We start from the raw sequence: 27,610 nt of genomic DNA, 5'->3' as shown, positions 1-27,610 counted from the left end.
ATAGATAGATAGAAAGATAGATGAAAACAACACGCGAAGAAGAGGATTTCTAACGGGTTGTCTGGGATCCCCTGGAAGAAGTGAATGAAGTGGCTGAGGAAAAGGAAGTCTGTACCCTGCCAGATTACCACAGATAAACAGAGGAAAATGAATGCAAGCACTAATAAATAGACAATGGAAAAAAATAAATAATAATTTGAAATTGATGGGGGAACAGATGCTAATTTGCACATGCACAGGTATACGTCACTAATGCTTATATTAAAGTCTGCAATGGAATCTTGAGTTATGTACGTTGTTATATTCAAAAGTCATTGTGCAATATACTGGATAACAGGCAGAGGCGTAGCAAGGGTCCCCGGGGGCCCCAGGCAACAAGCAACATGGGGCCCTTCGAGCGTGTGCAAGTAAGGGGGACGGTTGGACTTGGAGCAATAGCATATTTAATAAAAGTATAATAACGCCTCGGTCTCATAGAGCACTTTTTAGGACACTCAAAGTGCCCGGCTTCTACTACATTAGGACATAAAACTACAGTAACAGTAACACAGTACCTCTGTCTTGCTTCCTTTTCTCCTGTTTTTTTTTTTGTTTTGTTTCTTTTGTCGCTTCCAGAAGGATAACTTCTCTTCGTTTTGGAAAAACGGCAATAAAAAAAAAAAGCCAAATCACTGCTCACTCTCACTCTGAGTCACGTGTGTGTGTGTGTGTGTGTGTGGGCGGGGGTGTAGAGCGAGTGAAGGGGCCCATTCAAGGAACTCAGAAGGCTTTCAGTGGCACAGTCACACTTGTCGCTGCGACAGTGCAGTAAAGCTGTGTGTGCTAAATCTGTTGGCACTCTGGGGGCCCCTGCTGGCTGGGGGCCCTAGGCAATTGCCTGGTTTGCCTAATGGGATGCAACGCCTCTGATAACAGGTTCTAATTATGTATTGCAGTCTTGTTTACATTTTCTTAAACACTGCTGTCTGCCCAGATAGCAAAATATAACTGGAGCAGACATGGGCCAGATGTACTGCAAATTTTGGCCCAACTTCATGAAACGGATCCGCCCCAGTTTCCTTTTGAAAAATGGCCCAAAATCCGTAAGGAGTCACTTGCCAGATCAGCAACAAGTTTTGGGCCAGAAGTGGTCCAAAGTAGCAGGCACGACATGAATGTATGGCCCGGATATGGCACACCAATCTGGGCCAGATATGTATCAAAAACGTTTTCAGTATTAAGTTCAGTATTTTGGAGTCAATTTTGTTCAATGTATCATTCTGTAATGTGTTTATATTGCAAATTATATTTGTCTATTAAAAGCAATAATGACAACACTTTTTCATGCCATTTAATAATGGTAACATATAAATGCAGAATACAACAACATAACATTTTTTTTTCACAAAATATTTCAATTGGAACAAGCAACTGAACATTAAAGACGACCTATTTATACACTGTAAACAACATATTGTGTTTGTTAAGGTTCTTGGGTAACGGGGGACCTAATTTATTGACGATAAGACGGTGTACGAAGAATCCTGTGGGCAGTTTGGTGATAGAACAGGCAGGCAGGCGTTTTGCAAGCTAAGCAGTACAGGATTTGGGGGAGGGACACAATAATGAGCTCTGTATCAGGACTACAAGATTCTTTGTTAGCTGAAAACCACACACCTGCTGGTGAGTTGTTGATCTGGTGATGATGTGAGACCAAGGACCGGTTTAAGTAATCGGCTGACGATGATCAGCGGCGCCTTGTCCTAGGCTCACTCATCTGTGCCATCAGGCGACAATTAAGGCAAAACGGTCATAGTTCTGATCCGGGCTGCATCTGGCGCACTGACTTCAAGTGGGAGTTTGAACATGTCCGGTCTGGAAGGTCCACCCCAGAACAGTGCGTAACCTATCATTTGGACTGTCATAGTGCTTATCCGGGCCGCATCTGGCGCACTGACATTAAGCGGGCGTGATTGCAATGCGGTTCTGGCGAGCTGAGCCCGGATCCGGCACGCAGTCGCCTGCTATTGGGGTACTGCTTTACCGTATATTTCTAAAATACCTACATTTCCTCCAAAATCCTCATTTAAGCATTAAAACATCAGATTTTATTTCCCACATTTAATTGCTTTGTTCAGTGATTGTCAAAGTGCGGTATTTGTACCACCAGTGGTATGTGGTTTCCCTCTTGTATTATGCGATTACTGACCAAATTAAATGTTTAATTTCATTCTCTACGTAATTTCTCAAAGGGCTCCAACTACAAAATGTTTTCTGAAATGTACTTTGACAAAAGACAGCACACCCACTTGGAATATAATTCGATACAACCATATTTATGCATCGGTTCCCAAGCCAACTCTTTAATTCATAGAGACATTGATGCGTTGGAGGCCTTCAGTTTGTTCAGCAGTTCCTGAAGCAATCCCTCTGCATCACCACAACTGCCCCATAGCAGATGAGAATACAATGCAGAGTCATTTCATGGCTAAGCAAACCAGATAATCAACAGTCATTTTTCAGAGTGAAATCAATGCAGATGCTGCTCAGATTCACTGGGCTGAATGTAGTCAACTAAAATTTGCATATAAGGCACATATTTATGTACACTAGGTTTGTCCACTGTCCTTCCCGACGGTTTTTAAAAGGGACACTCCAGCCAAAATAGTTTGTTTTTCGTATTTTTGCTTGGGGAAATTAAATTGGGATTCATTTCGAATATCATCAACCCATGTTGTCCATTTAAAGGGCCTGTGTCACGAAAAAGCATGTTTATCTCATAGTACACGTGGTATTTTATCCTCCTGAATGAAATGGGCTGCTTGGATGTGTGTGGAAGAGATCACTGTATTCATTTAGTTTTTTAAATCCCGCGCCATGAAAATGAGTGACTTCTGGCAAAAGTCTCGAGTTGAGAAAGAGGGCGCTGTGACGTGTACGGAGGAAGGAGTCCTCTTCACTACACAGCTGTACCGTTGTATGAGAAGGACTAAGGATTCAGCTGATTTTGCGGATTAATATGTTTATTTTTCTCATCACGCCAGCCAAACGGCTGCAGAAAAATCTTGCTGTACGAGGGAGAGGCGTGTGCGCCTTTTTGGGGTTTCAAAAGGTTCCCATTCACTGGTGGATATTGGCCAAAACAAGCCCTACTACTGTGGGACCACGGGACTTACAAGGAAGTGAGTAAACATCGTGTTTTGTATTGTGTCAAATACTGGGATCATTTTAATATGTAGGTGGCTTGCATTTTGTGGCCGACATGCTCCTTGTCCACTCGGCTGACGACCGGCAGCTTGTCGCACATCCTACCCGCCGGGAGAGCACTATACCCGGCTTATTCTGTCAAATTTTCCGACCGATCAGAAATTGCAACTTTGTGTTAAAAATACCTGCGAATACAACGATTTCAAAGGACTACTTACGTTTGATCATGGATTGGCATTTAAAAAGCTCTCCTCATACACATTAGCTGCACATGTTAGCTGCACAACAACTGCAGCCGCTCTCGTATGACTCTCTGTTTACGTCTTCGCCGTGTAGTAAAGCATTATTTTGCCATATTTGTGTTGACAATTTGGCAGCTACATGCTCCTCCGACGTCGGCCGGTTTGTTCGGCGGTCATTGTCCAGCTGCTTCCCCGGCGAGCTCTCCTGTCCGTAGTAGCAGTGGAACGAGCTGTAAATTGCTCTCCGCCAGGCGGGTTGCTGATCGGCGAAGACAATGGACAACTCAGTCGTCATGTGAAATGATCCGGGCTAGTTATGTGTGATTTTCCGCTTCAAAGACTTTGAAACATCACTCGGTTCGGGTTAGCATGTCGGCTAGATGTCACGGCTCTTGATTTGTTTACATTCTCCGAAGCCGGGGAAGGGAAATGACATAAGCCCGATTTAGGTGGCATAAAATATCGTTCGGGAAGCGCGACAGTAAAGGTGAAGTCGGCAGTTTTGACCATTACAGAGTAATTTTGCCATTTTTATTTCATATTCCATTTAGCACAAGACTGTTATTTGTCATGACCATGCCATTTATTTAGCTATTGGGGAAAAATACTTGGATAAAAAGAATATCCTGTAAAAATATTGGAGTAGAGAGACTGAAACAATGACATTTTGTGGCTCTCTTCGTTGCGTTTTCCTCGTTGTAAATAATTCCTCCTCAATGGGCTGCATACTAAATCAGATGAAATCGTGACTCCACTGACGTCATCCACCTGTTGGGGACGCTAGAGCCATATAATGGTAGGCGTGGTTAACCGGCAGAATAAAGAAACTAATTTCTCGTCATCTGCGCTTTGCTAAATTGATGTACATAGTCGAATTGTCTCAAAATATGATTCTAATTCACATAATAATCCTATTTAAGACTTTTTTTCTCCTGTCGTACGCACTTTAACATGAGTGACCACAGCTCATCAAATCCAGTGGTGCGGGAAGTGGGGTGCTGAGAGTGCTGCAGCACCCCTGGTGTTAGGGAGAAAAAAGGTTTTTGTAGCTGTTAAGCTAACTTTGGGGATTAAATATATATGCTGACAATTTTTATTTATTTATTTATTGTGAACAACGTGGTCACAACCTGACATTTTGCTTGCTGTCAGGTTACGTTGGAAGGCGCTATTGGAATTGAAAATTTAACTGCTGACAGGAGGCATTAACATGGCGCAAGAACGAATTAGCGATTTTTTCTTTACAAAAACAGCAACGTTTTCGAAAATTCAATTCAAGGTCGAAAATGAAAATAATTGAGTTTATAATAGAGCCCAGCGAAGAAAAGCTAGCTGCAGATTTAGACCATGGAGAAATTCAAATAGCTTGCAATGCAGCCATATTATGGTGTTAAATGGTGTTATACTTATATAGCGCTTTTCAACCTTTCAAGGTGCTTTACACTATCTTGCCATCCACCTACTGGTGACGCAGCACCAGGAGCAACGTGGGGCTCAGTATCTTGCTCAATGACACTTAGCCGAGTTCATTAGGGCAGAGAATTGAACCCACAACATCAGGGTTGGGGGACAACTACTCTACCACTGAGCCACGCCGCCCCATGTTATTGTTTGTTTGTTGCTGTTGAGCTGCTGCCATGCAGAGCGCTGTTGGATATTCATGTGCAATTCATTTGAGTGTTGTGAAAAGTGTTATACAAAAGCTTATTGGACCTTTTAATGTTACAATGTGTTTTTGTGTCATTGCGCCGTCCAGCTGCGGGTATTTGCATGATAATACATGGGGGCTCTTATTTCCAAACAAATACTCCAACACACACTGTAGGTGAACGCTGTCTTTGTAGTAGCCTGCGTTACACGTTACTTTAATGGTTTTCTTTTTTTCTCATTGCGAATTGAAAGTTTCATTTTCATGCCTCCGGCGCAATCGATAAGCCCCATGCAACTAAGCACTAGGGGCAACAACACGATTACAAGCAAGATTAGACAGGTGAACTGTCAGGAATGCGGGCAGGCAGGTGGTGTGGACCCAAATGCAGGGAAACAAAAAAATGCAGCAAGGCGGTGGCGTTGAACTCAAAAAACGTTTTAATAATAACTAGCAAAAACACAAAGCACAACCAAAAGGACTGGGGATCAAAAAGGCAATGTTTAAACAAAACACTTAATCGGAGGGACTGGTACACGAGGGCTTGGACAAGACTTGACATCGACATAGACAATGACGCAACAAGGAGTGAAAAGAAACTGAGCGCTTATAAACACACAAACAGACAAGGGGTAACGAGACAACGAGGAACAGCTGGGTTACACAGGAGGATGCAGATTGGAGGATACACTAGGAGCAGGTAGAACAGGTGAAATCAATGGGCAATCACAGGGACACACTGAGGAGGGAACCATCTCAAAACCTAACATGAACAAGATATTGACCAACAAAAATACCACATTCTTGCACAATAGATGGCGGTATGCCCCTGATAGTTGCTTATAATCCGACATTAAGCTAAGTTTTGTGTATCTGTACTTTACTTGGGTACAAATATGTGTGAAGTGGTACTTTTTACTTTTACTTCACTATATACTGGACTGTCTCAGAAAATTAGAATACACAATATTCTAATTTTTTGAGACAGTCCTGTGTATATATACAGGACTGTCTCAGGAAATTAGAATACACAATATTCTAATTTCCTGACTGTCTCAGGAAATTAGAATATTGTGTATTCTAATTTCCTGAGACAGTCCTGTATATATACACAGGACTGTCTCAAAAAATTAGAATATTGTGTATTCTAATTTTCTGAGACAGTCCAGTATTACAGCACGTATATGTACTTTTTACTCCACTGCTTTTCAAATTGTTGCCTGCACTATACATTACTTTTGTTTGTCTGTTTTTTTTTTTCTCATTGTGAATCGATAGTTTCATTTTCATGTGTCCGGCGCAATCGATAAACCCCGTGAAACTATACTGTAACTGAGCACTAGAGGCAGCAACACGAGTACAAGCAATACTAGGACTAGGCAGGTGAACAAGATATTGTCCAATAAAAAACAACAAAGAGAGGAGTGCGCCTTCAGATGGGTGCTTCACACTTGGCAGTATGCACATGTTTTAAATAAAACTGAGCAGTCAATGCATTTTTTTGTTCTTTGAATATTGACTAAGATCACTGTATATATGTACAGTATATATACATACATATATAGTGTATATATATACTAGTATATGGCGGAAAACACTCAGGTGACTTGAGGTTCCGCTCTGACACCCAATTTGGCCAAATTTCAAAATTGTCCTATATGTATGTGTGTTACATAATTGGAAACCTTAAAATCTCAATTTTCTGGGGGGAGAAACATTTTGAGCAGGAGGATATTTAAAAGAAAAAAAAAAAAAAATTAGACAGCAAAACCCTAACTGGAGGTGAGAGCACACGAGAGCATAAATAAACCGCCATGATTTTAACAAGATATTATTGCGTACTTACCTCTTTTCGATCCAAAAACTCCTTGTAGCATGTATCACCGAGTGTCAAGACACGGCTGTGAATGGCCGCTGCTGGATTTTTAGGGGATTTTATGGGTGAAACATGGTAATATAACAAGGGCCGTGATGCAGAAATCGCAGATATCAAGGAGTAATCAAGATTTTCATATATTTACCCTTTTAAACGTTTTTTTTTTTTTTTCAAATGTTCTTTGTTTGGATCAATTATTTATCATCTAAAATATTGGGGAAAATGCTACAGTAATGAAAAAAATAATACAATTAAGTCATAGTTATGAGGTAGATATCCGCGACTTTTTTACGGACGCCTATTTTTTCATTGTGACGTAATTTGTTCAAAAGTTTAAAATATCCGAGTGAATAATTTTTTAAGTAATTTTTTTTTTAATAGACATCAATTAACGATTTAAAGTTAAAAATGATAGACATTTCGAATAATAAATACGATTACTTACTTTCTTTTTATGGCTAGGTTGAAACAAAAGTGGTTGCGCGACGTCTGTAAACAGGGGTTTCCAGGGTAAAACGGACAAATTAAAAATAGTTTGGGGGCTTAATGCACCATGAATCTGCTATGGCAGCATATAGACATATTGTTCTATCAAACACAACAGTTCTTGTGGCTTAAATTACAGCAGCTTATTTTAAAAGAAACTGCTTTTTCAGCCTTGTCTGTGTTTTCTGACATTTATACATATATGTATATGACATTTTTGCATCAGGAAAAAATACTTTTTACTTAGAAAGTAAATTTTAAAGCAAGAATTTTTGTAGTTTTACTTGAGTAATTTTTGCACCTGTATTTGTACTGAAGTACAAAAAACTCAAGTACAGAAATGAGTACTTCATCCACCACTGACACATTATTGCTTACAGAATTGCTCCTTGAGTGTTGCAGTTGTGATAATTGTGAAATACATGTTACGTTAGTATGTATGTAGTTGGGAAAAAAAACCTATAAACTACTCCATAGTATTAAAATCTAACCGTTATATGCCCTTTTGATGAATGTCAGTATTCTATGCTCAACACAGCTTCAAACTTCATAATTATAGTAAATCACATTGTCAGTTGAAGGCTTTATTGAGATTATGACAGAATTGTTTAGTTTTCATTAGCAGTAAACTAATAAGCATTTATTCACACACTTGTCCAGTGTGTAGTAACTCCAAATGAAAAAGGCTCTCATCAGAGGCCACAGACTTTCTGTTACATCATTGCATCATAGCCAGTGGCATAAACTACATTTATTTGAGCGTATATCATCTCGGTTATCACTTTAATTAAGTAAAGGTGTTGAAATAGTGGTGGTCTCTACAGCGAAAATTATGATTTTGGCTTAGAAAAAAAGAGAACACAGCCCACTTCTACTACACTAAATGTCAACAATTTTATCCTCTATCATTACATAGTGCTATATACTGTAGTGCATACTGCTGTGTGTGGGGTTGTGTCATCTGAATAGTCACATTGTTATTCCTTGTGTGTTTGCAGGTGTGTTTGCATTTGGCCTGTTTGCCACAGACATCTTCGTCAATGCGGGCCAGGTGGTCACAGGTGGTCTCTCGCCCTACTTTCTGTCAGTGTGCAAACCCAACTACACTGGCACCGAGTGCCGCCTGACTCACCAGTTTATCACCAACGGCAACATCTGTACTGGAAACCCCATCATCGTTGGGAACGCCCGCCGCTCTTTTCCGTCCAAAGACGCCTCCCTGAGCGTTTACTCTGCTGTTTATCTGACAGTGAGTCATTTTCCATTATTCTTTACTCTGTATTTATTTTAGGGGTGTCAAACGATTAAAATTTTTAATCGAGTTAATTACAGCTCAAAAATTAAATAATCGTAATTAATCGCAATTAATCGCAATTCAAACCCTCTATAAAATATGCCATATTTTTCTGTAAATTATTGTTGGAATGGAAAGATAAGACCGAGATGGATATACTGGACTGTCTCAGAAAATTAGAATACACAATATTCTAATTTTTTGAGACAGTCCTGTGTATATTTCCTGACTGTCTCAGGAAATTAGAATATTGTGTATTCTAATTTCCTGAGACAGTCCTGTATATATACACAGGACTGTCTCAAAAAATTAGAATATTGTGTATTCTAATTTTCTGAGACAGTCCAGTATACATTCAACATACGGTACATAAGTACTGTATTTCTTTATTATAACAATAAATCAACAAGATGGTATTACCATTATTAACATTCTGTTAAAGCGATCCATGGATAGAAAGACTAGTAGTTCTTAAAAGATAAATAAAAATAATAAATAAAATATATAAATAAATAAAATATATAAATATTTATAAAAATTTATAGAAAATAAATAAAAGATAATAGCTAGTACAAGTTATAGAAATTTTATATTAAAACCCCTCTTCATGTTTTCGTTTTAATAAAATTTGTAAAATTTTTAATCAAAAAATAAACTAGTAGCCCGCCATTGTTGATGTCAATAATTACACAATGCTCATGGATGCTGAAGCCTATAAAATCAGTCGCACCCAAGCGCCAGCAGAGGGCGGCAAAACTCCGAAAAACACAACAAGTACACCTTCCACTTTGCTGTCCTTTTAATATGTTTGAGCGGGGCATTTGTGCGTTAATTGTGTCAAATATTTTAACGGGATTAATTTTAAAAAATAATTACCGCTCGTTAACGCGTTAATTTTGACAGCCCTAATTTATTTACGATGTCATTTTGTACGTTATAGATAGTGACTCTTCAACGAGCATTAAATATTGTCATTTGTACTAATGGCGGCCTCAATCGCTGATTTTCTGAAATACTTGCAAAAATTTTAGTCAATCAAAATCTGTAAGCAAAATAATTCACTCGGTAGACATGTGCGCTATATGGTGGCAGGGAAAACAACTTCAAAGCGAGCAGAAGTTTGGCAGACAATTCTTCATAAAACAGGCCTCACAGTGTTCAACCCCACCAGTTGAAGTTCAGTGTAAAATGTAAACATAAAATTAAGATAACAACAAGTACATGTTTTGTATTTAAAACAATGATGTATCTAAGGCTAGGTACATACTGCAGGTCTTAATCCACAAATCCGATTTTTTCGTTTTTTTCCGATTCAAGTCAGGCAATTACTTGACGGTCTGAATGGGCCAGGCTCGCATAAAAGTGGACCATTTCAAATCTTATCTAGGTCACTTTGGTATGTGTTTAAAATCAAATCTGGGCCACATTTTTCCAGAATGTGGCTGCGGTCTGAACTGTCAAGTCCCCCAAATCAGAATTCATGCAGCAATTACGTCAGCAAAGAGCGAGAGAGACAGGGCGCTACGTTAGCGATGGAGCTGTGCATCAGCGTTAGCGCCTAGCTTGAATGCGGCTTTTAGGGAAGATGCGATCTTGATAGCCATAAAAGTCAACAGTCATAAAAAACAAAATGGGGCGGGGGTATGTGCTCCAAATTAGCAATACTTCAAGATTGCTTACATGGCCGAGAGTCGGGGCTAACTGTCAGTCATGCACGCACAGTGCGTGCATGCTATCAATCCATATAAACTTTGAGTATAAGACTAAAGCTCACATTTAGTTTGTTGTGGCCCTGACTGTTGAAGTGAGAGAAAATACCATGGTGATATCAAAGGAGCTGTCTGAGGCCTTCAGAAAGAAGATTGTAGACGCTTATGAGTCTGGTAAGGAATTTCAAAAGATTTTAAAAGAATATAAAATCAGCCATTCCATGGTCCGAAAAATAGTCTACAAGTGGAGGACATTCAAAACAACTGCCAACATGCCCAGGTCTGGCCATCCAAGCAAGTTCACCCCGAGAGCAGACCGCAAGATGCTAAAAGAAGTCTCCAAAAACCCTAAAATGTCATCACGGGATTTACAGCAGGCTCTTGCTACTGTTGATGTGAAAGTGTATGCCTCTGCAATCAGAAACAGACTTCAAAAGTTTAACCTTCATAGGAGGAAACCTATGCTCTCCAAGAAGAGCTTGAAGGCCAGATTAAAGTTTGCCAGAGTTAATGTAGACAAAGGACTTCTGGAATAATGTTCTTTGGACAGATTAATCTAAAATTGAATTATTTGGACACCAGAATAGAAAACATTTTTGGCGTAAACCCAATACAGCATTCCAGGAAAAGAACCTCATATCAACTGTAAAGCATGGAGGTTGAAGTGTCATGGTTTGGGGATGCTCTGCTCCAGCAGCACCTGACCAGCTCCCCATCATTGAATCCACCATGAAATGTATCGTGTATCAGACGGTGCTAGAGGAACATGTGAGATCATCTGTGAAAAAATAAAAGCTGAAGCGAAATTGGACTTTGCAACATGACAATGACCCAAAACATACCAGTAAACCCACCAAGGACTGGATGAAAAGGAAGAGTCCTGAAATGGCCGAGTCAAAGCCCAGATCTTAATCCCACTGAGATGCTGTGAGGTGACTTAAAACAGCTGTACATGCAAGAAACCCCTCAAACATGTCACAGCTTAAAGTATTCTGCGTTGAGGAGTGGGGCAAACTTTCTTCAGACCGATGTCAAAGACTGGTAGATGGCTACAAAAAGCGACTCACTGAAGTTATTTCAGCCAAAGGGGGGGACACTATCTATTAGGTGGTAGGATTTCCTAACTTTTTCTTTAGTTAGAACATGCAATTTTTTTTCGTATACAGTTGGGCAAATAAGTATTTAGTCAACCACTAATTGTGCAAGTTCTCCCACTTGAAAATAATAGAGAGGCCTGTAATTGTCAACATGGTTAAACCTCAACCATGAGAGACAGAATCTGGAAAAAAAAAAAACAGAAAATCACATTGTTTGATTTTTAAATAATTTATTTGCAAATCATGGTGGAAAATAAGTATTTGGTCAATACCAAAAGTTCATCTCAATACTTTGTTATGTACCCTTTGTTGGCAATAACAGAGGCCAAACGTTTTCTTTAACTCTTCACAAGCTTTTCACACACTGCTGCTGGTATTTTGGCCCATTCTTCCATGCAGATCTCCTCTAGAGCTGTGATGTTTTGGGGCCTTCGTTGGGCAACACGGACTTTCAACTCCCTCCGCAGATTTTCTATGGGGTTGAGACCTGGAGACTGGCTAGGCCACTCCAAGACCTTGAAATGCTTCTTACGAAGCCACTCCTTTGTTGTCCTGGCTGTGTGTTTGGGATCATTGTCATGCTGAAAGACCCAGCCACGTCTCATCTTCAATGCCCTTGCTGATGGAAGGAGATTTTCACTCAAAATCTCTCGATACATGGTCCCATTCATTCTTTCCTTTACACAGATCAGTTGGTCCTGGTCCCTTTGCAGAAAAACAGCCCCAAAGCATGATGTTTCCACCCCCATGCTTCTTACTGGGTATGGTGCAATTCAGTATTCTTTTTCCTCCAAACAAGAGAATCTGTGTTTCTACCAAAAAGTTGTATTTTGGTTTCAACTGACCATAACACATTCTCCCAGTCCTCTTCTGGATCAAATGCTCTCTAGCGAACCGCAGACGGGCCTGGACGTGTACTTTCTTCAGCAGGGGGACATGTCTGGCAGTGCAGGATTTGAGTCCCTGGCGGCGCATTGTGTTACTGATAGTAGCCTTTGTTACTGTGGTCCCAGCTCTCTGTAGGTCATTCACGAGGTCCCGCTGTGTGATTCTGGGATTTTTGCTCCCTGTTCTTGTTATCATTTTGACGCCACGGGGTGAGGAGGGAGTTGAAAGTCCGTGTTACCCAACAACAGCCCCAAAACATCACTGCTCTAGAGGAGATCTCCATGGAGGAATAGGTCAAAATACCTGCAACAGTGTGTGAAAAGCCTATGAAGAGTTACAGAAAACGTTTGGCCTGCGTTTTTGCCGACAAAGGGTACATAACAAAGTATTGAGATGGACTTTTGGTATAGATCAAATAATTATTTTCCACCATGATTTGCAAATATTTAAAAATTGAACAATGGGATTTTCTGTTTTTTTTCCCACATTCTATCTCTCATGGTTGAGGTTTACACACGTTGACAATTACAGGCCTCTCTAATATTTTCATATTTTCAAATACTTATTTGCCCCACTGTGCTCGGTTAAATGAGTAAAACAATGTTAATTTTGATTGTTTACCTGCAATTAAATCACTTTCTTTTCCAAAGATAAAGAAAAAGAAGAAAAATAAATAAAAATAAATAAGAAAAATAAGATCAGACATTAATATGTGAACATTTCTTAAGAAAGAAGTCAATATTTAATTGGGTGTCCTAATTCTTTCACATGACTGTGCTACCCCTGCTATTGCTGTTACTAAATATCAGCCCTTGCATGAAATTCAAGCCATTCAATTAAAAAAATAATAATAATAATAAATAAATAAAAAGAAAAGACCTCAGATAAGCGGGAGGAAATGAATGAATGAATGAATGCAGATAAAACCGTGCTTCATTTTTAGGGCATGGATTTGGGGAGCGTACAACATAATACATGAATACGAAGACAAAATGTATTCGGGGACAGTGGGACATATTATGCACAAGAGTGAGTTATACTTGACAAACTGTATTAGAAAAAGATTCACAAATCGCATCAGATTTGTGGTGGCTTTTGTCCATGTCCATTAAGACATAAATATTTTCCATGCATGATTTTCCCCAATGTTCCTCACATAATCATTGTTTTTTTGTCCTAACAAGGGAACCGTTGGAAAACCGTGTTCTGATCAGATGCATTTGAACTGCATTTAATAAAAATAAATGAATAAATTATAAAGTCTAATGACAAGACAGGAGTGCAGATTTGACATGGATTGCAAATGAAAAAAGTAAATTGTTGATGAGTTTGTGGTTCTTTATTTTTTTCTTTTTTTCTTTCTTTACTTGTCCTGTTCAGCTGCTTAGACATGGAGAATAGCAATCTGAGTGTCCTTATAGACTGAACAGGCTTAATGTGCCTCATGGGAGTTGGATATACTCCCTTTGTGGTTAATTGATTCCTGGTTCTGTTCGTGGAATGTCGCATTTAGAAGTTCTGACTAATGGAGTTTCATGTGGATAGTCTCATTTTCTATTTTCTTTATTTTCTTTCTGCGTGACTTTTTTTATGTATTACCCAGGAGTTGTGAAAATATGTTTCTTTCTTATTTATTTATTTATTTCAAAAAATGTCCATGTACCTTTGGACCTGCCGCTGTTGACCAAGGCAAACTATTTGCAATATGTTGTATGGATTTTTATTTCTACAAGTCTGCTGCTGATTTCACATTTCCAGATGCGACCAAGGCCATTTCTTTTCTTTTTTTTTTTTTTTGGAGTGGGACACTTTTTCAACAGTATTTCAAGGATGTATTGCTGTACCCACAACAACAAAGACCTCTGTGGATTATTGCTTCTGTTTGTTTAAACACACACAGACACACACTTCAAGTCCTCTTTCAGTCTGCAGCAGATGAAAAGCATTTTGGAAAGTGAAACTACAAAATAGGTGTTTTTCTGAAAAGCTCTGCTGGGCACCTGAACAGTACTTGGGGGCATGTAAAACTCACTGCAGCCGTGATGGTCGGGTATTTTAGCGCTTCAATTTGAGTATCCTAATTTCTTACTTTTAGGTGTAAACGCTGTAATTAACTTTGGTGCGGGCCAAATCTGGTGATTGTGATCACTCAGTAAATCAATTTTTTATCACATTTTAGTTTGTTTGCATTATTTTGTGGATTTATTTATTTTTTTTATTTTTATTTTTTTTATGTGTTGTCACTAATGCGTTACCGTTATTGTAATCTACCCTTTACATAGTACTTTCTTGCAGTAACGAGCAATCTAACGCATTCATTTTTACAAACCAGTAATCCTATCAAAGTTAATTTCCTTAGTGTCTGTGCGTTACTATTTTGATATTGCTTCATTATGTATGTGGAATGACGAATATTGTAGTCGTGTACGAAGAGCATTTTGAACAGAAAATGTTAGAAAGGTTCCCACTACACGTTCGTTTCCATAGTAACCGCTCATAGTTACTTCGTGTTTTGGTCTCGAGTCACACACGGGAAGTGTTTTGGAACTGAGCAAGGCGTGTTGTACGAGGGCGCACATTCGAATCAAGTGCAGTCACCTGTTGAGATGTTCGAGGGAATGTTTATCTGTGTGTGTCCATGAATGAATGGGAGTATATATTCTTCATTTTGGAAGGTTCCAGCGCTAGGTTGGAGCCGCTACATGCGTTGCCGTTTCGTAGCTTTGCCGTTGCAACACATTGTTTACATTATATTCGTGTTGCAAATTTATGCCATGAGGTGACATATTCGTTTAGAATCTTTGGGATGTGTTGTAAATCCAGTTGAGTGTAAAGTGCTTAGTTGCCGCCACGTTTTATGGCCAAATTGACCACGTATGTGTATGGCGTAATTTCGGGTTGTGTGCGCGCATTCGCGCGCATTCATTTTCAGCGCACTGTGCAATTGATTTGTGTGTTGTCGATTATTGTGCAGTCCATTTGCATTGTTTTACATTGGCACTGATATGCCGTTAATCCTAATCCCTAAATCCTAACCCGAAGTTCAGAATTTTATACATTAGGCTTAATCTTTGAATTAGTGGGGGTTTAAGTAGTTGGTGGAGTTCATTTCAGCAAATTCCATGCAGTTTTGTTATTTGTTAGTTTCAGGGCTTCGGCGTGGCTAAGATAGCGCTAGTCAGTGGTGGTTGAAATCAACTCCATCGACTAATTAAACCCCCGCTATCTCGAAGATTAGGCCTTATGTGAAAAATTCTGATCTTCCCCTTTAACCCCACCAGAACCACTTTTTTTCTGCTGGGCAAAAAAAAAAAAAAAAAAAAACGCGCTTATTTTTACTTATACTCAAACAGCACAACAAAATACATTTTTTTGGTCAGGGATTCTTCATGCTTTTATTGGTTATTTTTAATGTTAATGTGTTTTAAAGAGGAATGAATACTTTATGTTATCCTTTTTGAAATTGTCTTTGGTCAGCCATTTTCAAAGACCCCAAATTAGCAAAGAGGGCCTGTCAAACCTCATGATTTTGATTTTGATGGGTAAAGTTTCATCCAATCAACTCACAGCAGTGGGAATAGCAACAAAATTCAGTGTATTTATTTATTTAGAGACAGGAATGCGTCTTGTCCTTCGGCTGCATACTTAGGTCTGAAGGAGTTAAATTCAATTATTAGAAATTCAATTACATGCAATGACATTTTTCTGTTGTCATTCTTATGTTGAGGCAGCAAAGGGAGAAAAATTGGTAAAAAGTAACCGATAAATTACTTTTTAAGTAACATAGTTACTTGATAATAATGTAATCAGTAAAGCAACTAGATTACTTTTTTGAGGCATAATCAGTCATCAGTAATTAAAGCAATCCGTGACAACACTGGTCAGGATGGTCAAATATTAAACTGGAGATACATTACAATGTGATGTACAATTGCAGTCTAAACAACTCTCTCCTACTTTTCCAGATGTACATCACCAGTACCATCAAGACCAAGTCCAGCCGCTTGGCCAAGCCAGTACTCTGTCTAGGCACTCTCTGTTCAGCCTTCCTCACCGGACTCAATCGGGTCTCAGAGTACCGAAACCACTGTTCAGATGTGGTTGCTGGATTCATACTGGGATCAGCGGTTGCACTTTTTCTGGTGAGTAGATTCCAATTCTGGAGATTTTGATTGTGACTTACCGATTGTATTTTTTTTTTCTTTTTGTAGTTATTAGTACTTTATTATTATTATTATTTTTTTTAGTAGGGACATAAATGACTAAATACATGTCTAATCCAGAGTGCAAGTCTTACTTTAGCCTTAGGCTTACTTCCTTACTTACCATCTGTTTTGAACACAAGGCAGATCACATTCGTTGTTTTAGTGTGAGGTGGTGCACCCGCTTACAATAAAGGGATTTTGAGGGAAACCCTACCACAAATCAAAAACGATTTATTCTCCAGTCTCAGGGGCTTCATTTGGTCTAATTGCTGCTGGGTCCTCAAGTGTCACTGCAGAATGGTAGTGCTAAAGAGAAGAGGGAGAACACAGTGGGAAGACTGATGCTGTAGTGGAACAGGAGCCCTACTGGCACGGAGCATCATTTTAATCAGGGAATTGGATTGTTCCTTCTGCCAAGGTTTTAACCCGCATCCGTCTGTTTGCTCGTCCGTCTGTCAGCAAGTTCCTGCAAAAACTATCAGGCTGATTTGCCTCATGAGGAGCTTGCACAGACCTACTGTCAATATAAGTCTGCCCTCTTAAGTTAATCACCAAGAATTTTTAGACGTTGATGTCTAACTCCACATCCAATTTCTGGTCTTTGTCCAGACATGGGGGACATGTTGAAACTACTGATGTTTCTTAAATCTATAGAATTTGCTTATAAAATTCTATATTCATAATAACGACTACAGTGCCTTGCAAAAGTATTCGGCCCCCTTGAAACTTGCAACCTTTCGCCACATTTCAGGCTTCAAACATAAAGATATAAAATTTTAATTTTTTGTCAAGAATCAAAAACAAGTGGGACACAATCGTGAAGTGGAATAAAATTTATTGGATAATTTAAACTTTTTTAACAAATAAAAAACTGAAAAGTGGGGCGTGCAATATTATTCGGCCCCCTTGCGTTAATTCTTTGTCGCGCCACCTTTTGCTCCAATTACAGCTGCAAGTCACTTGGGGTATGTTTCTATCAGTTTTGCACATCGAGAGACTGACATTCTTGCCCATTCTTCCTTGCAAAACAGCTCGAGCTCAGTGAGGTTGGATGGAGAGTGTTTGTGAACAGCAGTCTTCAGCTCTTTCCACAGATTCTCGATTGGATTCAGGTCTGGACTTTGACTTGGCCATTCTAACACCTGGATATGTTTATTTTTTAACCATTCCATTGTAGATTTGGCTTTATGTTTTGGATCATTGCCCTGTTGGAAGATAAATCTCTGTCCCAGTCTCAGGTCTTGTGCAGATACCAACAGGTTTTCTTCCAGAATGTTCCTGTATTTGGCTGCATCCATCTTCCCGTCAATTTTAGCCATCTTCCCTGTCCCTGCTGAAGAAAAGCAGGCCCAAACCATGATGCTGCCACCACCATGTTTGACAGTGGGGATGGTGTGTTCAGGGTGATGAGCTGTGTTGCTTTTACGCCAAACACGTTTTGCATTGTGGCCAAAAAGTTCAATTTTGGTTTCATCTGACCAGAGCACCTTCTTCCACATGTTTGGTGTGTCTCCCAGGTGGCTTGTGGCAAACTTTAAACGAGACTTTTTATGGATATCTTTGAGAAATGGCTTTCTTCTTGCCACTCTTCCATAAAGGCCAGATTTGTGCAGTGTACGACTGATTGTTGTCCTATGGACAGACTCTCCCACCTCAGCTGTAGATCTCTGCAGTTCATCCAGAGTGATCATGGGCCTCTTTGCTGCATCTCTGATCAGTTTTCTCCTTGTTTGAGAAGAAAGTTTGGAAGGACGGCCGGGTCTTGGTAGATTTGCAGTGGTCTGATGCTCCTTCCATTTCAGTATGATGGCTTGCACAGTGCTCCTTGAGATGTTTAAAGCTTGGGAAATCTTTTTGTATCCAAATCCGGCTTTAAACTTCTCCACAACAGTATCTCAGACCTGGCTGGTGTGTTCCTTGGTTTTCATAATGCTCTCTGCACTTTAAACAGAACCCTGAGACTATCACAGAGCAGGTGCAATTATACGGAGACTTAATTACACACAGTAGGATTCTATTTATCATCATCGGTCATTTAGGACAACATTGGATCATTCAGAGATCCTCACTGAACTTCTGGAGTGAGTTTGCTGCACTGAAAGTAAAGGGGCCGAATAATATTGCACGCCCCACTTTTCAGTTTTTTATTTGTTAAAAAAGTTTAAATTATCCAATAAATGTTGTTCCACTTCACGATTGTGTCCCACTTGTTGTTGATTCTTGACAAAAAAATTAAATTTCATATCTTTATGTTTGAAGCCTGAAATGTGGCGAAAGGTTGCAAGATTCAAGGGAGCCGAATACTTTTGCAAGGCACTGTATATATTGTTGACTAGACATACGGACAGGTAGGCAAGGTAAATAATATACTGTAAGCTGTTTTATATTGTTGACTAGACATACGGACAGGTAGGCAAGATAAATAATATACTGTAAGCTGTTTTTAAGTTTGTTGATTTGATTATTAAAAGTGACTGAGTCAGTGATGTCCAGGCAAGGGTGGTAACAAAAAAGTCGATCATCATCTCAGCATATTTATTTTTCTTATGAAGTGCAAACATTGAACTCAGTACAACTGATTTTCCCTCTTCCACCTGGGAACAATGGTTCTGAAGGAGCTCATCGCTTGCCTTGTCCTTTGATGAAAAATGAAGGTTGATGGATGACAAATCCAAGTGAAATTCCTGTGCTCTCCATGCTCTCACATTAGAAAGTGAATGGAGCCATCTCATCAAACAGAAATTCTCCTCAGACATTGAAGAAAGATGTTTACTGCCTGAGTGACGGCTCATTAAGTGTGTCATAGTGACTGTTTGTGAGCTCCAACATGCTGCCCCTCTCTCACAGATAAGCAACTAAATCAATCTCAGACACCCTTCGAAGCTGCTCAGAGAATTCCCTAAGCATTGCTTTGTCACCTAAAACGAAATGTGGGTATATTCTGGACGAGTGTTGGGAATAACGCCGTTATAAATAACGCCGTTACATAACGGCGTTATTTTTTTCAATAATGGGATAATCTAATTAATTATTTTTTCCGCCGTTACAACGCCGTTACCGTTACTGACGGTCAAAAGCGGTGCATTACTTACTTTGAATAAATTGAAGAAACTACCAGCCGTACCGAGTCTGCTCTGCTCTGTTTATTTGTCATCCAAGACTTTGGGTGCGTTGAGGTTCATGGCAATGAAAATAGTAAACACACATAGCCTACCTTTGCAAGAACGATGGAGTTGCCATTTGATACGGTCATAATGTGCAGGTCCTACACCCATCCACAGCAAAACTGTTCATAGCTTTGTAGCGATTTGTAATTTCGGAATCGCTGATGAGTTTAGTAACATACACCAAACAATAAATACAGCAAAATGTCCATTTCACGTAATTGTGGAAGCCCGTCGACATCTTTACTCCATTTGTCTTCGGTTTGCTCGTAAGGGTCAACATTGTTCACATCCTTAAGTTTCATCACACATCTGTTCTTCGCCTTAGTGACGACTTTGTCTCTTTATCGAACTGGCAAGTTAAAGTTTAATGTCCAGCGAGCCAGACCTGCTTCCAATATGGCTGCGTTGTTGTCAAATCTCACGTGATCCCTCATTCTGTGACGTAAACGCTCGGGCCTAATGGCGCACGTACTTCAGAGCCGGTGTTTTCACACACAAACCGGAACAGCGCGTGCGGCAAACACACACACGCAAAACAGATGCAGAGGGATATGATGGCAGAGCATTCAGAGGAAAATTTGTCCTTTACGAGGTGGAGATATAAACACTATTTCAAGTTGGTCGAAATTAAAGGAAAGAACGTGCATGTAAAGTGTAATTTATGTCCCGGGGCAAAGCTTTTGTCGACATCTGTGGTAAGCAATTCAAATCTGTTTATTTTTGTTGCACTTCAAGTGTAGGATCAATCTGTTGCTGGTGAGGTACAATAAATATTACAAGGTTCTATAACACAACTACTTGTCTGTTCTTCACTATTTAACTGACTCGAATACTGCTCGGAAAATGTCAAATTCTTTGACATACAAACATTTTTTTTTAATAGTAACGGAAATAGTTACTTTCCCTGGTGACTAGTTACTTTTACTATAGAGTAATTCCGTTACTAACTCAGTTACTTTTTGGAAGAAGTAGTGAGTAACTATAACTAATTACTTTTTCTCAGTAATGTGCCCAACACTGTTATGGACTAGACATGTGCCAATTACCAGTTTCAAGGTATACCGTAGTATGAAAATGTCACTGTTTCAAAACCGCAAACATTTTACATCATCCCGTTCCTACGGTATTAGCTATTTTCTATGTCCCAAAAATGCAGGGAGAAATCCCTTGCTTGCAGCTGCAAGGCTAAACCCTCCCCCACGGGTTGTTTCTCAGTGTCAGTGAGTTAGCTGTGCTACACAATGGCTGGAGGAGGTGATACTCCTGAACTTTTCTCCCGAAATTGCTGGTTTGGGAATACTTCGGCCACAGAAAAGTTATAGACGGCCAACCGACATGTAAAACATGTTCGCGAAGGGCGGCTGCCAAGGAGGCAATACCTCTAATATGATTTCTCAATTATAGAAAATTAAAAGTTAGTAAACACTGTCATGAACGTTTCCCACCAGCTACGAGAGTTAACTCCAGCATGTTTAGTGTGTCTAGCAGTGGTAAAATGTGTTTTTTTTCTCTCTGGCAACTGTCTGTGTTGAGAAAGAGTGTGTGTATGATGTAAACATGATAGTCAGAAGTCATACACACGTACTTTTATACAATAAAAATAATAATAACAATAATAATAATGTTAAATTGTTATTTTATCTTTTTTTTTTAACTTAACATTATACTTATGTTCCAATTTGCTTTCCAGATAGCTCAAACTAAGACATTTTACACTTGAAATTGCAGTACTATGATTCCGTGAAACTGTGATATTTTGGCTTAAGGTTATACCATCAGAATCTCATACCGGTGTTCTGACGAATGTGTATCCCGGTCAAATTGAGATCCAAAGCGTTACTGAGCATGCGCACAACAACCACGCCCCTCTTGGAGTGATCACATGTCAAATGTCCTTCGAGTTCATTACCATTTTGACAATGACGTCGTTGCTGTAGTTGCTGCTACAAGTAATATATATATTTTTAAATATCTCCATTTTATAGTGCCTTTTGACTGCAAAGCTCTGTGAGCAATTACGTATTTGCATTAAAGACTAAAATAGAATTTTGGTGATATTGCGAGATAATAGCGTTGGGACGTTATCTGATAAGCAGTAAACATGTGGGTCACCTGGGTTTTAATAGTGTTTATTGTTCAAGTTAGAATATTGACATTATGGTGGGAGTATCTAAATATTTAATATAATAATATATCCATAATATATCTACCGTAAATAGAAATGTCAAAACGTAAAGTAGATTTGTTCAACATTAAGCTGCTATGAACAACGGGGAGATTACTTTGACGAAAGAGCACAAATTGACAGAACACCGGGACATGCCCATTCTGGACTCCAGTGACAATGCAACTGCCCAGTTTTGACAATCAACTTTCTCTGATTGTGGACAATTGCTTTGAAAATCAATTCACCTTTCACCATTTTCTTCAAGTTTTGTTTGACATTAGGACCATATCTTCCTTCATTTTGGTGTAAATGCAAAGTTTTCTGACTCACGAGTTGTTCAAGGCTTGGTGATACAAAGCAAACCCCCGTTGTTGTAAAAGGCGAAGTTCCAGAAGATTCTGTATTGATTTCGGTTTGTCACCATGCAGACAACAACATCTTATATCTCCTAGTCTGCACAAAACGTCTGAAGATGTTAAACTGGATTTTCCATGTTGCTGCCAAATAAGCACGCCATCTGAACCTGGATGACAGGAAAAACAAATTGCAAATAAGATTGTCTCTGACTTTATTTTGGGAGGTTTAAAACAAGACAATGTTTGGATGGCTTACTTAAAATGAGTTTTCTTGCAGAGGATCAGATATGGACTGTCATAAACAAAGTGACCATCAGGATTAATATTAAACACACAGTGTTTGGATTCACGTCAACCTATGTGGATTTATGAAGTATTTGTTTTCGTCTTCAAATGCAGTCAAACATCCATTTTCATATCTCATGTTGTTGCAAACGTGAGGTGAAAGTTATGAATTGTACTGTTTCATGTTCTGAGACCTTCAATGTTTCGAGATGAAAATTCAAATAAACTTTATGTTTAAATATTTCAAAGTTAAATCTTCTAAGTTTTGTCTTTAAAACCGCAAACCTAGAGCAAATGTGTAAATTCATTATAAATGCCTGTATTCTGACTTATTGTATCCTTTATTTTTGAAGTCACTTGATCAGTGCACTGCATGCAGTGGTTTACTACGATCAGTTTCTTTTCGTACCTACAGGTATTATTGTTGACGTGTCTGTGTTCCAACACTGCAGGGAGTGTGTGTGGTGAACAACTTCAAAGGTGTCCACGGTGCGACAACTAAGCAGAAGAGCGAGGAGTACCGCGGCCTCCCCCTGATGACTTTCCCTCGCGTCGAGAGTCCTCTAGAGACCCTCAGTGCACAGGTACAACCTCAACATATTGTTTTCAGTATTTGGCAGAGTGCCTTAAAGGCTTTCAGGTTCCTTCTGGATACAGATTCCACTGAAATGCACTGCAATTTGTCATAGTTAAGTGTCTTTCTCTCTTTTTTTCCAAGCCAGAAAGTGCTTTACTTTCTTTCTTTACAAATGACTCATCAACAAAGCACAGGCATGAGTGTTTGCATGTACCTTGTCCTCGTCTCCCTTATGAAACACTAACAGAAATTCAGTCGGATCACTCCTGACACTTGCTTGACGATGTTTTCCTCTTTCCATTCACCACTCCCACCTTTCCCCCTTTTCCACACTACTCCCAATTCCTTATCTTGTCCCTATAATCTTTCTTCATATTCATCCCTCTTGACCCTCCTCCTACCACATCCATTTTCAGAACCACTCGGCATCAATGACGGAGGTCACATGACTAAGGGGGCAGCACCGGGTCACGTTTGCGTCTCCGCAGCACTTCCAGACACAATGACAAGGACGCATGTCACGTGGCTTCGATTGCTTACCAAAATCAAACACTGATATATCTGTGTAGTTCAACCCCGGGCGACCAAATCCACCATGTTTGTAATGGGCATTCGTATTACGAACCAAACTCAAGCACAGATAGTTTTCTTTATAACAACTCATTGCAACATGGGGTATTTATGTTCCTCCGAGGTGTTCTGTTTTTAGTTTGAGGATGGTGTTTTGCACATTTTGTATGAGCGATTGCTATTTAACCCACCCTGACAGTGTTCCACCTGCGCACCTCTGTGTTGCATCACATCCTGTCAGGTTACTTCCCTCCGTTCACCACGTCCCGTCCCGTCCCGTCCCCACTCAGTCTGAAAATGTGCTATGGAAAATTAGCAATGTTGATGTTGTCATACTGTGATGTTTGTCATTTGTACAGAAAAAAAAGAGATAGAATTGTTCTTTTTATTATGTCTGTATATTAATTAACCACGTCAGGTTGAATTTTGTAAAGATTTTTGTTAATCTGTATTATGATCCTTTTGGACCTGTTTGCCTGCTGTAAACGTCGATATGTTTTGGTATCAGTCAGACACACTCAAACATTGCTGTATTATCAGCCATGTCTATGAGTATACACGGTGTCCCAAAAATGTGACATTATTTCTTATTCAAATCAATTTATGCACCGGTGAGCTAAAATTTAATGAGATGTGTAAACAACAACTTTCACCTTAGATTAATTGATTATTATATTTACAATTTAAAATAGATCCCAGGTTTCTAAATGTTTCACATCTTTATAAAAATATTATTGGTTGGTACTTAGCTCTTCAAGTACAACAATAATGTCCAACATTAAAGTTATGTAGTAAAATGACGTGTACAACTGTCCATCAAAAATTAGAACGAGGTTTTATCGTTCAAATATTTATCATTAAAAGCCACTTTATCATTATGCAGAATTTGACCTTTGACATTGAGCTTAATTGTAAAAAAACTAGAAAACTACTACTTAGTCAAATCTAATTTGTGCAGTATATTGTACTGGATTTGATAAATGAATTTAAAAAATAACTACCGTAATTTTCGGACTATAAGGCACACCTATTAGCAGCCACCCATTTCACAAGAAAACAGCATTTGTTCATAGATAAGCCGCACTGGACTATAAGCCGCAGCTGTCCTTACTGTATTATGGGATATTTACACCAAAAGATATTAACCGGTAACACTTTATAGGTCAGCGGCATCATAAAATGTCATAAGACCAAATGAACCACCATGAAGCTTCGAACCAATTAGCTGTAAAGCTTCATTGCTTCTAGAAGTTTCATTTGGCCATCACTGCTCCCTTAGAGGAGACAGCTAACGTCTACTGCCACCTGCTGTAAACACTGTTGTCGTCCAACACGCCTCCTAGCATGCATTGCGGCGCTACAGATGAAAATAACAAAATTCATATTCTATTGCTTATTATTTCCTCAGTTACTGTTCCAGTTGTTTCATTAATTCCCAGTTATTGGTATTTGGTAACTCTTTATTTGACAGTGGTGCCATAAGACTGTCATAAGACCATCTTAATTATGACATGACACTCCCGTGAGCATCAATGAATGCTTATGACATATGTCATTTTGTTTTATCCGGCAAATTATCTCACTTTTGAATAGATATACTGTAAAAGTTAAAGATGTCCCGACCGATCGGGATGCCGATCACGTCATTTTCAAAGTATCGGAATCGGCAAAAAAATATCGGACATGCCTTTTTTTAATATATATATTTTTTATTTAAATCGTCTTCTAATTGTATTTAACGTTACAGACAAAATGTCTTACACTCATCCAGAGTAGTTTTGGCTTAAAGTAGGGCTATCAAATTTATTGAGTTAACGGCGGTAATTTTTTTTTTTTAATTAATCACGTTAAGTAATTAACGCATGCGCTGCACGACCCACTCACGCATTGTCGCGTTCAATCTATAAAAACGCTGTTTTACCTATAGATAGCGCCAAAAGGCAGCGTATAATGAGTAGAGAGAATTTTGACAGCCTTTGGAGCCATTTTTATGAGGCTAAAGCCTTACAATACCTCTCTCAGCAATTAAAAATAATGTGGGAGGCAATGTTGGGAAGAAAGGTAGAAAGGCAGAGAAGATATATCAATTGGTGCCCATACGCACAGTCATGGTTGCACTTCCCATCATGCATTTGGGCAGAAGTTAAATGGCTGCAGTATCATTTACTGAAAGCTCAACAAATACACTAGATGGCAATATTTAGTCACAATATACAAAGTCACATTTATCCTTTTCAGAATTACAAGTCTTTCTATCCGTGGATCCCTCTCACAGAAAGAATGTTAATAATGTAAATGCCATCTTGAGGATTTATTGTCATAATAAACAAATACAGTACTTATGTACTGTATGTTGAATGTATATATTCATCCGAGTTTTATTCATTTTTTTCTTAATGCATTGCCAAAATGTATATGATCAGGAAAAATTATCGGGAATGATTGGAATTGAATCGGGAGCAAAAAAAAGCAATCGGATCGGGAAATATCGGGATTGGCAGATACTCAAACTAAAACAATCGGGATCGGATCTGGAGCAAAAAAACATGATCGGAACAGTTACGAGCTGGACATAAATGGAGTTAGTGACATAATTTGCCAGATGACATTTAATGACATCTGTCATAAGCATTCATTAATGCCTATGACAGTGTCATGTCATCATTATGACGGTCTTGTGGCAGTCTTATGACACCGCTTTCAAATAAAGTGTTAATTATTAACATAAATAAATCAACAAATAAGCCGCACTGGACTGGAAGATGAAGGATTCAAAATGGCTTATAGTCTCAAAATTACAGTACTGCATTAGAAATACTAATTTAAACAAACTGTATGCTGCTTAGGTACAAGCTTTATGCTATTATGCTTGATTGTTGTTGTTGATTGGAGTTAATCACACATTCATGTTTCAACCGATGTAATTTCATGGGGCGAGGCACATTGGATGTTGAGCTTAAACTACTTACTCGGTGTGTACCTGGATTCATTGTTTTGTATGTTGGAGTTTCTTTTCAAAGAGATTCTGTTGGGCTAGCTGTGCCAGACCTACTCCAAAAACAATGCCGACTCTGTAAACTGTAGAAACAACCTTTTAAAGAAAAAAAAAGACTCAATATAAGACCTGGCTAGCCCTTTTTAATTTAAAAAAAAAAAAAAAAAAAAAATGAACCAGGCTAATGACCGCTTCACCTTTCCTCCTTGAGGTATCCCTCCCTCACCCACCAGTGGATTGTGATGCAATGTTGTGACTCCATGGCCCAGCATGAAGAGAGAAGTCAAGATGTTTTATAAATATTCATGATTTTAATTATGCTCTTTAACATTGTGATTATAATCGTATTTTATGACGTTTCAAAAGAACTGTTTTCATTTCAAATGCTGCATATATTTTATTTTCTTGGTTTGTTCTCAAATTAAATCGTCGTAGCAACGTGTTCTCGTGTGTCATTTTTCCTCGTAATATCATTGCATTTGAATTGCTTTACATTACCATCAGATTTTAAAGAAAACATAGGCTTGATACGTGCACTCATTTAACTTCTTATTTTCATCATCAATTAACTTAGTTCATCAAAACTGTCGGAATGAGATGGCAGAAGAATATTATGAAAGCTGGCTGTTGAAAAGGAATTCCTCTTTGGCATCAGCATTACATTAGCCATTTCCTTTGAAGAGATTTGGAGGTGTTTGAGCTTCCAGCATCCAAGGGAAATGACCACATTATTTTAAAAAACTGATAGGGAGGGGTCATGGAACTGACTTAAATTCATTAGTGAAAACATTTTTTCAAAAAATTGATTAAAAACTTAAATAAAAGACTTTACATTTGGAAAAGATACAAAATCTTGATGACC

At 38.8% G+C, this 27,610-nt stretch overlaps 1 protein-coding gene across 2 annotated transcripts in view; it reads left to right on the top strand.

The window, feature by feature from the left end:
• The window catches only part of plppr1 (phospholipid phosphatase related 1), a 98,452-nt gene extending 71,262 nt beyond the window's left edge, over positions 1-27,190 (top strand). The window contains exons 5-8 of one of the 2 annotated variants that reach the window (XM_057818390.1): positions 8,437-8,687; positions 16,392-16,568; positions 23,059-23,190; positions 26,960-27,190. In XM_057818390.1, the coding sequence (XP_057674373.1) occupies positions 8,437-8,687; positions 16,392-16,568; positions 23,059-23,190; positions 26,960-27,004 (605 nt within the window). In that variant the 3' untranslated portion in view covers positions 27,005-27,190. Of the gene's footprint in view, positions 1-8,436; positions 8,688-16,391; positions 16,569-23,058; positions 23,191-23,599 lie in introns of both variants that reach the window. The other variant, XM_057818391.1, reaches the window with a different exon arrangement.
• Positions 27,191-27,610: the final 420 nt, after the last annotated feature.

The sequence above is a fragment of the Corythoichthys intestinalis genome, chromosome 17, assembly GCF_030265065.1.
Source record: "Corythoichthys intestinalis isolate RoL2023-P3 chromosome 17, ASM3026506v1, whole genome shotgun sequence".
NCBI lineage: Eukaryota > Metazoa > Chordata > Actinopteri > Syngnathiformes > Syngnathidae > Corythoichthys > Corythoichthys intestinalis.
This window is presented reverse-complemented; position numbering and strand designations above follow the sequence as displayed.